Here is a 17,422-nt window from a genome sequence, read left to right as displayed (position 1 = left end):
CTCCAGAAGACTCTTGCTTTTGAGCCTCTTCTATGGCAACTTACATTTCCTGCCCCACCCCTCATCCCCCAGGCACTGATCAAGTCTTTTCAGTTGTGAGATGAGAAATGCAAATGTATCTCTCTCCAGATGTGACCTGTCCTGGGCCAGTGCTGACCAGGAGCCTGTGCTTGCTTTATGCTCTTTGTCATTCTTCTTCCAGTGATTGATGGTAATGAATTTCTGGTGTCTCTAAGGCCTGATCTCTGTGGTGCTCCACCCTGCTTTTTTTTCCTTCTGGAACCATTCAGAAAACCAAGTGTGGGAGGCTTCTTGCCCAAATGCTCCAGTGGAAGAATGTGGGGGAGCCAGATGTGAGAGGGACCTCCCCTGAGTGAAGAATATGCAACCAAGAGCTCTAGCACATGTTGAAGAGGGATGACTTTCTAAACATACCCTGGATTTGTAGCATTGTGCTATCCCACATCCAAGTCAAAATGCCTGTCCAGATTAAACGTCAAAACTGCCCTGTTATCATCTCTGTGTTTTACTGGGTATCTTTGAAGAAGAAAGAATCCTTTGGGGGGTCTAATTGATCCCAGGCCTGATACTTGGACATGGATTTCCTTGACCACTTCAGAAGGGAAAAAGAAAACCAACCCACTATTTTAAATCCAGGTATCACATAATGTTTCAACTGGTTAGCACACATTCAGAACATTGCAAGGAATGATGGGAGGTGTGGAATTTGACTGCTAGCAGAGTTAGTTTGCCAAAACATGGAGAGCGGTGTGTCAAGGATTAATGCCAAGACATTTGCAGTATTCTCAACTACCAACAACCACTGAAACTTGCTCAGACTACACTCTTTCTTTCCTGTTTCTCTCAAGGAGCTAACACTAATAATGGCTCTCTTTAATACTATCACATATTCAGTACTTATCCCAGGGAAGTACAACCTAGTGTTTTGGTAAGGACTCATGATTCATGCTTTTCAATTGGGAAGAAGGATAGTGTGAATAATCTAGGTAGGTCTATTCTTAAAGGTATAGTTGTGGAGTGTGTATGTGTCTGTGTATATGAGGAACAAACAATCAATGGATAGTGGAAATTTACTTTTGAAAATTGAATTAAAAAAATTTAAAGTATCATATGGACTTCAGTTTCCATGGCTGAACATTACAAAAGTCTCTTTGACAGACTCAGTGACTCACCTCGTAATGTAATGGTAAACTGACAGCTGTGGGCTTTTTCCCCTTTTTGGCTGAAGCACTTTCAGCAAGCGACTGTATTTCATCCATCTGCAAAAAAGTTGAATTAACTTGTATTGTAATGAATGAAAGATTAAAGGGACACACAGATCTGTGAAACTTTCTAATACATTAGTGAATTAGTGAATTAAATTAAGCCACTAGGGAACTTAGCAAGACAGTAGATGTAGTATTTATAACCTCTCGTCAGGGTGCTGGTACCTGCACGTGTTTGTGCCACCTGACAGCTCTTCTCCAATATCTTCATTGCCCTCTCTATATTCTCTATAGACATCGTTTTTACAATTAGTCATGTGCCTTATTTAGCCTACTCTTTCATTATTATCTAACTCCGTACTAAATAATTCCTCAGAGACCTTTGCCTGGTGACTGGAATGTTTACAGAAATCTTTGTCAATGGGATGAAGTTCCAATGGACTGCATTGATGAGAAGGTTAGCCCTTCCAAATGCAACATTTTACATTGGGTTTGCGCACTTAAAGTAATCCATCACAAATAACCAAGTAGTCAAGGACTACTCTGTTCACTGTTGTCTATTCTAACATTTTGATCCACAAATTTAAGGGAGGATGGATGACTTTGGATGTCCTGAGGCAGAAAGGGACAGACAGGTACCTGCTGCAGAATGTCTTCCCATGACACAATACTGAAGAGTTTCCGCTGAGGGAGTCGGACAGCCAGGTCAAGGGCATGAATGAGAAGATCATCCTCAACTCGGTTCCCAACCACGAAGGCGATGGAGGCCTTCCAATCATTCTGTTACAAGAGCAGACAGAGGTAGTGGCTAAGTGGTCTTCACTGGGTAGCTTTGTGTCAAACGTACTGAACTGAAAACCAGGATATGTTTCCTGTTTTACTTAAGGACAGAACTGACCTTGGACTACATGAGAGATTTATCAAAGTAGCCACAAGGCGGCAGAATTGTGCCAAATTTCATGCAACTTGACTGCAACCAGTTTTCTCAAGAAACCGGGAAAACTGGTTCTGAAGGTTTACATCCCAGTAAAATGCTGCCCCTCCCCCAAGTTTGCATTTGCAATCAATATATGATTCATATGCCACAAATGTATATTAAAAATAAGTCTCAAAACAGTAACTAGCCATTGTTTCATTTCCTGATCCTTTCTTTAGACAGCGACTCTAAACAGTGTTACTTTTATAAGAAATTCAAAGAGTAATTGGTAAATGTTGGGTGAGACTGAGCGAGTTGCTAGTGAGAACCAGCAAACATCTTCTCCTACTACTGTAACACGAGTGAGACTGCTAATTCACAGAAGGATTCTTCCCACATCCAGGAAGAAGGCTAAAATATTATTCTTGAACATGGAATTTTGTCTCACACAATTTAAAGAAACAAGTAACTAAGGGCAAGGATCTCATCCGGTGGTTGATTCTTTTATCTCCGTTTCTTATAATTTCTACTGGAGAAGGTAAATCCTTGGAAGATGGAGGAGGGACTATGTGCATTTACCCCTATCCCTCTCCACCTCCTGGTGTTTGCAAGAAGGCAGGTTTCTGTTTCTGAACAGAAACAGTCTCAATGGGGAGGTAGCACCCATAACAAAGACACTATGGAAAGAAAGATGAAAATAAGGAAAGGCACCCGCGCCACATGACCCCACTAGGCCTCAGTGACCTCCTGTGCAAAATAAGATAGCTGGGCATAGCAATATCTAGGCTATTCTTTAGCTCACTGGTTCTTAACCTGTGGGGCGCAACCCCTTGTGGGGTCAAATGACCCTTTCCCAGGGGTTACCCAAGACCATCAGAAAACACAGATATTTACATGCAAAGTCATAAGAGTAGCAAAATTACAGTTACGAAGTAGCAACGAAAGTAATTTCATGGTTGGGGTCACCACAGCATGAGGAACTGTATTAAAGGGTCATAGCATTTAGTTAGGAGGAGGAATTAGGAATTAGGAAGGTTGAGAACCGATTGCTGGAGCTACCGCTAGAGGCCTGACATCAATGGAGTAAATCCTACTCTGGGCAGCTGCCAAAAGACCTGAAGTCTTCATGAAGTTTTGTTGTTGTTGTTGTGTAATATGTAATTTTGTGTGGCTCTTTTGTACTTTGCTCTGCTCATAATCAGGCAGGTGTCAGAGCAGAATCCAGGTGAGAGGAGGCGCACAGGGTCCATTCTTCCTTGCCATCAAATAGGAGCTGTCTACAGTGTTACTGCCTGCCGTGTTGCTGTCTACAGTGTTGCTGTCTGCAGTGTTGCTGTCTGCAGTGCTGCTGTCTGCAGTGTTGCTGTCTGCAGTGTTTCTCCATGGAAACTTACTATATAACAAGATCCACCCAGTGTCCAGTGTTATTGGGAGGACATAACCACACATGGAAATAGAAAACTGTATGCTTTCCTTATGTGCTAAGTTTGCATGCATGGAGGTAGGCATGCCTTTGTTTTAAACTCTGGTATTAAGTTTAAAACAATCTTTTTGGATGAAAAATTATATATATAACAAATTGTTTAGAAAAGGATTTTATTGCCACAAACTGACCCTCCTTGGACTGGGTACCACTCTTACCCCTCCCATTATAGCTGCATCTATAGAGAGAGCTGAAGGAGGAAAGTCTCTTCCGTTATCATGGAAAAGTATTCATTGCTCATGGGTAGGCGGTGTGTTAAAGTTTCAGCAATAAAAACTGCTCCCACTGCCCCCTTCTCCCTGCACGTTTCTTTGCCAATACTTGAAATCTAATGGTGATAAAGGTTTGTCTCTCAGCTCTTTTAAAGACAATTCCAGAAGAGGGTGCTGTAGCCTACCTACCCATTAGAATCCAGTGTCAAAGGCAGATGTTGACCATTCCAGACAAGAAGAAAGAGGGGATGCAGAGGAAGGAACTAACAGTTACTGTGGATCTGCCATGTGCCGGGCACATGTTATCCTGCAGAACCCCTAAGTGACTCTGTGGAATAGGCAAACTGCTATACTTTAGATGGAAAGGCAGGCCCAGGAGGTCAACACCTTCATTAAGATAATTTTGGCAGAAAACCATCTCACGATTATACTGAAAGCTGACAAACCTGATTGTTTCAGGACAGTTCTGAGAGCAAGTCACTAGAGCCAGAGTGATATTAACAATATGTTACTAATTGATGAAATTTACGATACTTGTAAAAGTATATGGTGCCTTCAGAAATGACTTATATTCAACCCTTAAAACACTGTAAATCACACTTTTTAAAATGGTATCTTACAGAGGGTGAGAGGTGAAGGGAATCCTCCACATTTCCCTCTTCAGAAGTTCAGTGCTCTGGGCTTTAAAAACAAACAAGTTCTTTCTTTGTTTTCTTCAATCCATGGTCCTCCTAATTGTCGAATCTTGAGGTGTCCCTGATGTCACACTGAGAGAGTTCATCTAAGCTAGAGCAGAGACACTCTCCCCATTTGAGAGGGTCTAAGAAGTCTACCCATGGCCCCGTTTCCACTCACACCCTGGGCCTTAAAAAGCTGCCTCCCCATTGGTTCTGTCCTGTGAAGCAGGATCCATGAAGGATGTTCTTAGAGCTGCAGTTTCAGTCTAATCAGATGGACTGGGCCCCAGGAAACCTGAGATAGAGTGGCCCGAGATGTAGTGGCCAAGGCCACCTGGCTTGGAGGAAGCCTTTAGGGAAGGCTGCAGAAACTCCTTTCTGCAGCAGGGGGCAGCGGGATGCTAGGAAATGCATGCACACTGCTGGATGAAGGAGGAGTGGAGGACACCTTAATAAAGGAGGCTCTAAACTATACTTCTGAGTCTTTCTGTTAGCATTCCAGGAAAACTGCAGGTTCCAAATCTCTACCAACAACAACTGCTTTAAAAATAGGACATTGTTTTAGAAAAAAAGGGACACAAACACGATTTGGGAAAATGCTATTTTTTTAAAAAAGAAAGAAACCCTCCACTTAAATCCCACTTCCACTTCAGCATACAGTTAAACAGAGTCCTTAGATTTAAGCTCACAAGGAAGTCAGAGCACTATGATATAGTAAGAATGAATACTGACCTTGAGAGAGGGAGATGGCAGTGCCATGTCATAGCCAAGAGGACAGGCTTGTGAGTATGGTACAGGTACTATTCCTACATGTAGGTGAGTTCGACAGTTTGGGAAGCTTGAGTGTACTTTACAAGAGCTGAGAATGAAAACTGTCCACTTCGGGAAACACAGTGGCTGTAGCTGTATTTATTCAGTGGTGAGGAAGGGGACTTTTTTTTTCTGGCTCACCCCTATATCTGACAATGATAGTGGCTCTCTGCTACCTGGAGACATATGTGACACAGATAATGCTGTGTGATTGATAAAGTTGGTCAAAGGTGGAACGAAACCATGTATGGACACAATCCATTACCTTCTATTTGCTTAACCAGTCTTACCTAATTTGAAACCCAGCAGGAGGGCGTCTCAACCCAAACACTTACATGTAGTCTCTAAGGCAAGAAAGCATTCAGTGCATGCAGGGAGGCTTGGCTTGCTCACAGAATCTCCAGTCTCATAGACATGGGGTAGATTTAGAACTATTTTTCTTTCATATATTAAAAATTCTCCAAATTTCACTAGGCATTCCATATTCTAATGTGATTATAACAACTCTTTCACTAGCAAGTGGGACACAGCCTTTGGTCAATGGGTCTGTGATTTCTTCCCTCCGTTAGCAAGAACAGTCAGCTGATAAAAGAAGGACAAAGGAAGGATGCTTTAGTGGTGGCCTTCTATAGCACTTTCTGGGAGGTGTTGTCCATGGACCTCTACCCAGAACTGACCTGAGAACCTTCCTTAGAAAAAGACATACAAGAGTCCTAAGTAAAATCCACGCAGCACTGAAGAAGCTGGGGTTGCTGAGAGCCATTTAATATAAAGGGTCAATGCTCAGCTGGAAGGAAGGTCTTCCTGTCCTGTAGATTTACCACCTACCACCGAATGGACAGGGTTCGTAAACGTCTTTCTCATGCTAGTTTTTATTTTTTTTTCTTTCAAAAGAAGACTTGGCTCTCCATCAGCAGAGGAGTGTTAGTGTGGGCTTTTGGCCAGGAGAAGAAATATTTTCATTACCTCAAACTGGCTGCTACAGTTGTATCTGTTAAGAAGGAATTTTTTAACTGTAAACTAAGTTGAAAGTTGAGGTTCAATATTAGACACGTAGTACAATAAGCAAGTACAATATTAATGACCATGGCATGACTTTACCTGACTCTCCTTATTAAGCAGGTATTTATCAAAGACCCTCTTCTAATTACATAGCCTTCATAATTTCTCACAAAACTTAGTTTGATATATTAGTGTGTACTACAATGAGGGATCCTTATTTAGGAATCAGACCATTTGGTTATCATATTTTCACAATAGAAAATAGAAAGAAAACAGGCATGGGGATGCATTTGGACACTCTGAGGACTTTGAGTCTTGGAATCATAAAGTGTGAGAAAGTAGCACACTAGGTATCTGTGAGGTACACATTCTGCACTCCTTCAGTCCCCAAGAGCAGAAGACATTGGATCTGACCTGGAGTGAGTTCTACCAGGGGTCAGTTACAAGAATTTGGGACCTGGTGATACGCGTTTCCTGAGACCGACTCGGGTAGGCACGTGATGTAGGAGGAAGTAGACTGTTCAGGACTCACGAATGGCATCAACTCCAAAGCCAGTCCTTCTCTAGTCCCTCCTTCTCACTCTTTCCCATCACTCATCAAAATGATGTCCTGGCTCCTCCTCCATTCACCTGCTATGAAGAGGCCACAAGTTCTGTGGAGCTGAAATTCTGTAAGCTTTAGTCATTGTGGAAGCAAGTAAAAGTGCCGCAGTGGGAGAGAGGGCATGTCCCAAGGAAGCAGCTCACCACACCAGGACCAGAATTCAGTAGAGGGCTTCATGTTCTAAACCTGTCCTGACAGCAGTACCACCTCCCACTCAATTTAGTCTATCATCTTTAGCCAGGGGTACATGGGAACCAACGGCCACCACTCTCTTTGGCAACGTCGAGCTTCAAGGAGTTTGTGTCTGCCACAGAGGTAGTGTAATTGGGTGTTCTACCTGGAAGCAGGCTGTTGGTCATTTCCCAGAAGCACCTTAGGATGAGCTGAATGTGTAAGGCTGACTTAGAGGACATTTTTATTGTAGAGGCCATGGCTATCTCTGAGATAGAATTGAAAGTACAAAGGAGTTTATTGCCATGGGTCACCTATAGCTCCCTCCCATAGCATCCTACAGCACGGCAGGATGGATTGCTGAGTACATATTTCTGATGTTAGCCCAGGTATAACCCAATCTTATGTTTTTTTTTTTTTTTTTTTTTTTTGGTTTTGGTTTTTCGAAACAGGGTTTCTCTGTATAGACCTGGCTGTCCTGGAACTCACTCTGTAGACCAGGCTGGCCTCGAACTCAGAAATCCGCCTGCCTCTGCCTCCCGAGTGCTGGGATTAAAGGCGTGCGCCACCACGCCCGGCTCTTATGTATTTTTAAGTGGAGGACAAGCTATATACAGAGGAATCCCTATGAGAGAAGCTGGTGCAACCCACTTTGTGGCTCCCCTTTCCTCCTGTCCACTCCTCTCTCTCTTCCCACCCTAGTATCTACAAATTGAGGCCACTTCCAGCAGCCGCTTCGACAGGTGAAGAGGCTCCTGCACACTGCAGTCATTCTCAAGATGAACACTGGTGCACGGCGGGTGATTAAGAGTCCTGGTTTGGAAGATAGCATGGTTTGATTCAAACTGTGACAGACTAAGCTTTTGAGGCCCTGGGTAAATGACCCAACATTGCTGTTTTCCATGTAGAAGTGAAGACAGCAATGACAAGACCTGCCTCTCTGGATTGCTAAAAAGATTGAGTAAAAAAAAAAGTCTACTGAGATTGTTCTCTAGCTGTAAATCAGCATAGCCGACATCATGGATATTAATGGAGTGGAGCTTCTGCTCTTAGATGTCATTGTCCTAACATGGATGCTTCAGACAAAGCGAGATTATAGTCGATTCAAGGAAAAACAATATCAGAATATCAATATTAGCACTGTCAAAATCAAGAGTTGACTTGAATGATAGTTTGTAAGATAATTTTCTCTTTGAAAATAATAAAGATGGCACGACTCTAAAATAACTTGTTTCCCTGGAAGAGAGTGCTTAGGTTTCTCTCTCTCTGTTTTTCTCTCTCTCTTCACGCACGCACACACACACACACACACACACACACACACACACACACACACTATCTAGAATACTAAAGATATGCAGATATGCTTATTTGGAGAGTTGTGGGAGAGAACATTAGACTGTGACGCGAGGTACCTTTCTGTCAACTTGGATATTGTATAAACTCTCAGAAATATTAGACAACATTAACCACAACACAACACAGCACAACACAACACAATGCACTGTAGATAAGTGAGGCGGCTTCAAGCTGTGGATGTATGCACTTGGTTTTAGTGAAGAGGTGTCCCCCAGAAAACTTCTCACTACAAGTGAAATCTGTTTCTATGCTTCAAAAGTGCAAATGGGTCCATTGTTTGGAGGGGGAACAGCACGTTAAGCTGGTTAATTTTTGTGGCTCTAGATATAAAACACAGATGTCCATTCAGGGCTGTTCTTAAGAACAAAAGGAAAGAGTGAAGTTTCTGGCCTGGGGCTGAATTCTGGCTCCACCACGCCTTCAAGGTGGAATGAAGTTTAACACCTATTAGACTTGGGGTCTTAAGGGTTGATTTGCTAATTACATAAGTAAATAAACCCCATGCCTCTATTGCCTGGAACACTTTACTTTTCTTCAGGGTACCTACATATTAAAAAAAGATTCCCAGAATTCCTGGATTCGTTCAGAGGGAGCCTTGCTAATGGTGGTCTTTTCTGCAACAGAAAGGGTTCTAGGACATGCCATCTAGACTGCTTCATATTCATCCCACACACTTACCATATTACAGTTTTCCATAAATGCTTCTTGAACTAGGTGGCCAAAACCACACACTAAAGAGAACTTTTGCACATGCTAGGTACGTACGGAAAGGCTGACTGAGTGTGTGCTATTCTATCAGCTGCTCTTGGCACTGTGGCATGAACTAGGCTTCTGAGACACTGAGATCTGAGTAAGAGAGAGAGTGTGCCCCTTTGATGTCTCGACACAGTTGTGAATGTCTGATTCTCAGCACTGAGAACTCGGCAGCCTACAAATAGCTGTACTGTGTGTGCACTCGTTGGCTGGCTGCTTTCTCTTGTCTTCATAAATGTTAAACATGATCTCTAAAATTAGTGAGGTGCTGCCAAAAGGGAAGGGCACATTGCTCAAGAGGTTCTGCCTTGCAGTCTTTTACCCAAATGGCCTTGTGCTAATCTTTAAGGCTCTGTTTCCTCATTCTGAAAAAAAAATTAGTAGACACAATAATGCAACCTTCAAAGGAAGGTGCGGGGCTCTGATGGACAAATAATGTAGCCTCATTTTGTACATTATTGAGTACTGTACAGAAGGACCTGATCAGTACCTACAATGGAAGTTGCTGGCTTCCCAAAGAAAGTTCTGCAAACATGGGCTAGAGGAGATGCTTGCTTCTGTGGTTCTAACTTCAGACACATCCTTAGGATCTTCTTCGGGAGAGTTATTGTTGTTTTGTTGTGTTTTTGTTTTTGTTTTGTTTCATTTTTCAGAGTCCTTGGCCCATCCCAGCAATCTAGCACATGAGTCTAATTCAGTTTTGCTCCATGCATCAGAGAGTTTTAAGGCAGCTATTAAAACACCACATGGAAAAGCTTTGCAGGGAATTCTACTCTGCAGAGAAACCACAGAAACCACGACACACCTTAACTCTCTCCCCGCCCCCACCAGTTGGCTACAATTACAGCTCCATTATGCTGGCGCTCTCCAACCAGTTTTATTGCTTGGAGCAAAATCCGAGGTCCAAAGTGAACTTCAGAACATAAAAAGTAAGGCAGGCTCAGAAAAAGAAACACGTTTCTTTGGCTTTTCAAACAACAAATATTACATATCAGAGACATTCTTCTACCAGACAGGACCGGGGAGGGCCAAGCAGAGTCCTACTAATTGCTCCACAAATGTAAAATTGGAATCAGGGACTCACCCTAAAGAAAGGGCTCTCTTTTCATCAGCACACATTGAAAGCGATGCTCTTTCATCAACTACTTCCTCGGGCACTGGGCCTCCTTCTCCTTCCCTCAGATCCCCTCACGGTTGAGTCACTACCTTCCACGTTAAAAATTCTGACAGATTCCCAAGATGCAATTGTACCCAGTGTAGCTCTTTTCTCCACTCATCCAGCCTCCAGCCTCATCTGAAATGTTACCTATCCACTAAGCTTTGAATCATATTCTGTGCTTTCACATGAGACTTCCCCAGAGGAAGCAAAACAAATGCCGTGGCCGTCCTTGTAGCTGCTACTTAGTTAGTGGTCATGGAAAATCCGTGTCCTTGCAGTTAGTTCAAGGGTCTTCCTGACACCCCAGCAAGTGATTTGCTACAAGAACACTGATCATAGTTAGTTCCTCCATCTGTCTCAATGAGGATACAATACCCCAGGTTACTTCTGACAAACCCAAGGATCCAAGACTACTCTGGTCACAAAGTCTATCATATTATATACAATTCAACGAAATCTCCAGGAGATGACAACATTTTGAAGACAAAACTGCAGTCCCTGTTGTTTTGTGAGCAGGACAGAAATGCATTGCCTATTTATGAATTCTGTTTGTAGATCTAAAAATACTGGTCTCCAGATTACAATGTGAGACAGAAGAGCCAAGGGCAGTTCCAGAACATCTGGAATGTTGAATTTTTACCAAAGAAATAGGGACAGATGGGGTATCTCTAACTTCCCTATGGGTATATAAGAAAATGTATGGTGACCTATCTTGGGCAACAACAAAGAGGCCCCTGGGGTCACTGAGTTGGTTTCTTGCTTCAATTCAACAAAAATTGAGTTAACCCTTTAGTTCAACAAGCCCCTACTAAATGCGGCTGGTGGAATAAACCACAGAGAATACATAAACATATAACTAAGACAGCAGTTTGCAAGTAAGCAAGCAATGCATGTATCTCATCGGCTTAGCCTAATCCCTTGTTTGACCAACTCATCAGGGGAGATAGGATTCTCTGTTCCTCCTCTGAGCTGTTCTAGGTGGCCATCTTTTCTTCTCCATCTGTGTGGGATCCAGGGTTTGAGGAGGTAATCAAGAGGCAGATTTTTCTTTAAGTGGGGAAACTGGGATAGGACTCGAAATTGACAGTCAAGATCAATCAATCTCGGTGGGAGTGCAGCCCCTCCCACCAATCTCGGTGGTGGTTGGCAAGATGTTTGGGTGCCTAATGAAATCCTTAAGCCCTCTGTTCTATGAGTGCTTGAGAGTTTTTCAGGGTTCAGCTCAACTATCCTTTTTAAGGACTCTTCTAGGAGACAGATTAAAAGAAGCAAACTGAGCATGAGGCAAGGCGGGGTTGAAGGTGGAGGAGTGGGGGACACACACAGGCAGGGCAATCAGGTCACCCATGGCCTTAGCAGAAGCAGTTCCAACCACTGGAACTGCTTCTGGCTCATTCATCCATCCTCACACCCGCATAACTCACACATCTCCTTTACAACACGAGCCTCATTTATAGCCCATGTCACAAGGCAGACCCAGTCAATGATCGTGATAAATCTCAAGCCCTAGATCTGCTTATGGCTGTTAATTTTCTCCAATTACACAGGTACATGGGCTCCATTTATTGGCTATATCAGGGTAGTAACTCATAATAATTATTTCTTTCCTATTGGTTCCCTAACAGAGCTCTTACAATAGCTCTTTCAAAGGTGTAATAGAAAGAACACTGGACAGAGTATTGGAAACCCCTGACTGTTAGTCCTGATTCCAGCCACGGGGTTTTAGAAAAAAAAATTGAATACTCACAACCTGATCTATGAGAAATAATAATGCTTTCATCAGAGTCATTCATTCATTCATTCATTTATGCATTTATTCATTCATTCAACTAAAAGCCATTGAGGAATGATTAACACTGAAGTGGGCTTTGAAATAGAGTGGGTAGCCTAAGGCACCAAACCTAATTCAGCCACAGACTCTGCAGGGTGAAAAGTTGCTCTATGTTCAAACATTCATACCTAGAAATCAGTGTATGAAGCTTCCATATTGTTTATTACACTACTCATGATAATTTACTCATTTTCTAGGAGGGTACTTATCTGGCATGACCTTAGAAATGAAAGCTATAAAGATAATCACAAAAAACAAAACTACACATAAACTGATGGAGTGTATATATATATATATGTATATATATACATATATGTATATATATACATATGACTATCTGGATAGAACTCAAAACACAATGCCAAATAAAATCCAACCACAGAATTGGTTAGTATCATGTGAGAGTACCTGTGCTCCAGTTCATCTTTTCACCCTCTGTGTCTAGGATAGCACCTCCAGTTTAGGGGGTATCAGAATAACTATTACTCATTAGTGGAATCATATCCTGAGCGCTGCAGGCTTTTATTTGGAGGTCTATACAAGTAGACTCAGGCTGCGACACTATGCATTGGACTCTGTTGTCTTTAGTTACAGTTGCCCACAACAGCATAGGTAGGTGGTTATTTACTGGGGCGTGGGTAACGGCAACCTACAGTGGTTACACCACTGAAGAAGGTGGCACCCTTCCTTCCAGCACCATTAACTGTCATCAGTCTCTCATGGAGAGGTAGAGGCACAAAAACCTTTCCCTCTTCCATGAAAATAATGTTGCCAGGTTCAGTCTTGTGTAAGTAGCTGAAGCTGCAGTGAGCTCACGAGTGTGGCAGTCCCATTGTGTTCAGATGCACTGGTTACAGAGATTGGCTCAACCTCAGGCTCTTGCCATCTCTCTGCCTCCCTGAGCCTTGGCTGCCAAGCGGGGTAGTAGGTATGCCTTGTTGGCTGCCAAGCACAGCACACATCACTCTTTTTCTGCCCTTGGAGCAGTTGCTAGATTATGCTTTTGACTCGGTATGAAATCTTCTACTCTCATGCTCTCCCATCTTCTCCAAATCAACATGGCTACAATGGAGTCTTTTACTTCTCATGTTGCCCTCAAACGGCCCAATACAAACGTCTGTCCGCAAAGAGTAAAAGCCATGCAGTTGATTCTATTAACTTATTTTCTCAAATTTCTGTGTCTTCTAGTTATCTCAGCTTCTGATCCTTCTCCCCATTTTCTTGGGTGTGTAGCCAATGACTTCTCTCCCCATTGAAACTGCCCCTTCCCTTTGACTTTATTATTTGTAATCATTTTAATCAAAATAGAATTATATCAATTTTGGCCTTTCCATTTCTTCCTCCAGGCCCTCCTGAATGTTTCCTCAGATCACTGCCTTGCTGAGCCCAGTCTCCTTCTTCAGCATGCCCCCCTTTTAGGTGATATACATGATATAATTGTGACTCTTTGCCTAAGCACTCTAGTCCACTGTTGCCACACCTGCCTCTGAAGCAGTTGCCGGTTCCTCTCCAGCAATGTATCATTTATATTGTGCTTAGCACCTTAGTGAGTGTGTGTCTGAAAGCTTAGATTGCATGAGGGTCATGCTTGCCAAAGCACAGATCATTTGAATGGTATACCCTGAGTCTAGGATTCAGACTGAGACCTTGTATTTGACCAATACGTTCCTGAGTGAACATGGTGCTTCTGGACCAAGGATCAGTGTTTAGAACCACTTGTGCCTTTTTTTTTTCCAGATGTAATGTGTGGGTGCCAGGAATTCTCCATTGTTCTTCTCTCCCTTGAACTCCCCTTTCTACATATCTAAGTGGTTAATAGAACATTAATTTAAAAGGAAAGAAATTATGTTTCCAATTGAACTTAATTACTTGATGAAGCCATGTCAAACTTCTACATTTTAGAGTGCACACCAAGAAGTCTTTCCTATTGGATTAATTTAAAACAGTATGTCAAGTACAGTTGCCCACTATGTCAAACAAAATTGACTTCTAGCTGCTTGTTCATTCTGATGAAGTCTTTCACTGACCATGTAAACTCAGATGACTTTAAAGACCTTTTCCTGGTAGCTGAATTGTAAAACAGAGAGGAAACTTTTAACATTCCTGCTTTTGTTGCAAGAATTATGAGAATAATTATAAGATTATAAAATTATAAGAATGATCTGAATTGGAAATTACTTGGATAAATAGATAAGGCCAAGAAAAATGATATTGCCAAAGGAGCTGGGGGCCGACTTTGAGTGACACTATCCTTGAATAGGCGAAGGGGCCTCTAACAAGGTAAGCAATGGAGTGTGAATGTATGTGCCCAGCTGACTGAGGCTGACATTGACTAGTCAATAGTCAGGCTCCACCTCACTTATGGATTTCACACCACCAAAACTTCAAATACATGGTTAAAATATATAGTCTCGGATATGATTGCCGTTGTCAACTTATTTTCCACTAACCCTTTCATAAGGTAATGTCAAATTCATAAGCTGTGCATGACAAGTAAGATAGTAAGTAGTTTTGATATTTGTTTTTTATAGTGACAATAACAAGTATAAAGATATGTGTTCTTGTTCAGCATGATTGTCTACCTGACAGGATTAGAATCACCTAGAAGACAAACTCTGACCATGCCTGTGAAACTGTTTTCAGAGAGGTGTAACTGAAGTAGAAGACTCCCTCTGAATGTTGGTAGAAACCTCATGGGCTGGGGTTCCAGACCAAATGAAAAGGGGACCTCCCACTGGACACCAGCCATCTTCTCTGCTTTCTGACTTTCATGTGATGAGACTAGTGGCCTCATGTTTCTGTCAGACAGCACAGTCAGAGGTGTCCCCACCTTACTGCATCAAACCCTCAAATGCTTGAGGCAAAATAAACTCTCCATCATTAAACCACCTTCACTGGGTAATATGTCACAGCCACGAGAAATGTGACAGATGGACCAGCATCTTAAATAGGTGACAGGAACAAAGGAATAGGTCAATTCAATGTTACTACACTGAACGAGTGCAGTCACGAGTTTGGGAAGAACTTTTCAGTTCAATATACACTGAGTGAGAAATATCTATATCTCCTGGGCCACCCCAGGTCATACGTTATAATTATATTTAACAGAAAATGAATAAAGAAAACACTCAAAGGGGATGGTGAGTGTTGAAGACGAGGAAAACCAGGAAACAAAATTTATCTAGACATTTAGAAAGCATTTTATAAGTTTCCCTACCAAAATATTGAGTTACCATAGAAGTCGAAGAAAGATTTGTCATGGTGAATATCTGGCTTGGAGACAAAGGTGAGGTTAAATGGGGCATTCTCTGCGTGGAGACATGTTAACAGTAGGGGATTCTGGGAACTGGCCTTGGATGATGGAACTTATTAACTGCCACAAAGGATGTGAAAATGGACTCTATAGTGAGGTTGAAAGTGATGCGAGATTATTTTCTTTGCCATTGTGTCTCACTGATTTCATTTTACAGATGGAAAGTCCGATGTGGAGACTTATCCAGGAGACACACAGCAGACAGGATCCAACTGACAGATGAAGGCTCCTCCTCCTCTGCCTTGTTTTTGTTATATCAGCTGTGATGAGGAGATAGCGCTAAGGGAACGGGGGAGTAAGTCAAGGAGGTATCCTAAATCTTTGAGAAATCAGATATGCTCATGAGATTCACGAGACTGGTAAGTGAGTTCACCAAAGAAAGTACATCTCAACTTGTAGCTTCCAGTGTGGAGGTTCTACTATCAATCTCAGCAAATACATTTATATGTGATGACTTTCTGCTGCTATAAGAGGCCTGTACTTCAGCCCTGGGCAAAATATGTGTTTACCATGTGCAGAGAGAGGTGATCGGGAAGTAGAAGACAGACATTCCCCACCTATAAAGCCAAAGAGTCTACACTTGGAAAGGTGGGTTCAGTGAAGATAGGGGCAAAGGCGGGGAGCTACTAAAACAATATTAGGATAGAGATGGGGAAATATTCTGATAAGAATGATGGGGGAAAAAAGAATGATGGGGAGTGGGGTTGGGAAGACGGCTCAGCAGTTAAGGGTATTTACTGCCATGCCTGTTGATCTGAGTTCAGTCCTAAGGGCCTACAAGGTACAAGGAAAGGGCCTGTGTTGTCCTCTGACTTCTGTGCATGCCCAAAAAACCCATATAGTAAGTAAATCAATAATGGTAGAACTTACCAGATGACTCACAACCTCATAAATTGCCAATAAGAAAAGATAGGTGCAATTCCTTCAGGCATTTGTAAGGTAGTAGTTACTAAAATTAAACATAGGCTCTTCCTACAACATAGTATTTCTAGACCTGAACATCTTTCCCAGGGGAGCTAGTGCATATGGTCAAAGAGAAGTTTGTATATGTATATATACAATACCCTCCCTCAAAGATAAGCCAAGGACCATATGAAGATAATGTATGGAAATAGCTAGAGGGCATTTATACAATGAATGAAAAAGAACACACTAGTCACTGATACAGAAACATGCATGAACAAATCACACACCTAGAGGAATGCTGGGGATGCCTCTGAGTGATCTCGAGACAGAAAACATCTGAATAAGAATAAATAGACTTTACCCAAGGAGAGAAACTGAAGAACAGTTTCCAAGATCTACTAATAAGTGAAAGGGTTCTGTGACGTAAGACAGGGGGAAAGGATGCAGGAGGAAAAACTGAGCCCAATGTGGTTTCAGCTTTGAAACTTCCTGACCTAGAGGTAAAGCTGAAGCGCCTTCTAAATGGAGGCAAGACAGAAGGTGCTAGCTCTGCCCTCAGAACAATCCCATAGCCTCTGTGAGCCTCAAATCCTGCTGCAGGGTTTGGTGAGACAATGATTCCTCTAGCAGTTGGGAGGGTAGTGGGAAGAAATCTCCGTTTTAGACTTAGGAGGTGGCTTGACTGTGGAAATTGTCTCGCTGAAAAATGAGTCTCTTTTTCTTAAACGATGTGACCTGGAGGGTGGTGGCCAGGCACTTGAGAGAATGTATTGTTAAAACTGAGCTACCTTGGGGGCCTGAGATCAGGGAAAACCCATAGGTCAATGAGACAGTTTGGCTTGACTCAGATTCTGAATGGGAGGAAAGGATGAGCATTGACAAGCTAAAGGGAGCAGGTGGCAGAAGGCTGACTTAGGTTGGGGTCATGGCTTGGAACAGACTATATCAACTTGTAGTTACCCTCTAGGGAGTGTGTGTGTGTGTGTGTGTGTGTGTGTGT

General features: G+C 42.4%; 1 protein-coding gene across 1 annotated transcript in view; it reads right to left on the bottom strand.

Moving 5' to 3' along the window:
* Spag17 (sperm associated antigen 17) overlaps positions 1-17,422 on the bottom strand; it is a 248,890-nt gene that overhangs the window by 197,084 nt on the left and 34,384 nt on the right. Inside the window, exons 2-3 of the mRNA XM_021157134.1 lie at positions 1,866-2,006; positions 1,194-1,280 (exon numbers count right to left, since the gene is read on the bottom strand). Coding sequence (XP_021012793.1) covers positions 1,194-1,280; positions 1,866-2,006 — 228 coding nt within the window. The remainder of the gene's footprint in view (positions 1-1,193; positions 1,281-1,865; positions 2,007-17,422) is intronic.

The sequence above is a fragment of the Mus caroli genome, chromosome 3 (genome assembly GCF_900094665.2).
Source record: "Mus caroli chromosome 3, CAROLI_EIJ_v1.1, whole genome shotgun sequence".
NCBI classification, from domain to species: Eukaryota; Metazoa; Chordata; class Mammalia; order Rodentia; family Muridae; genus Mus; species Mus caroli.
This window is presented reverse-complemented; position numbering and strand designations above follow the sequence as displayed.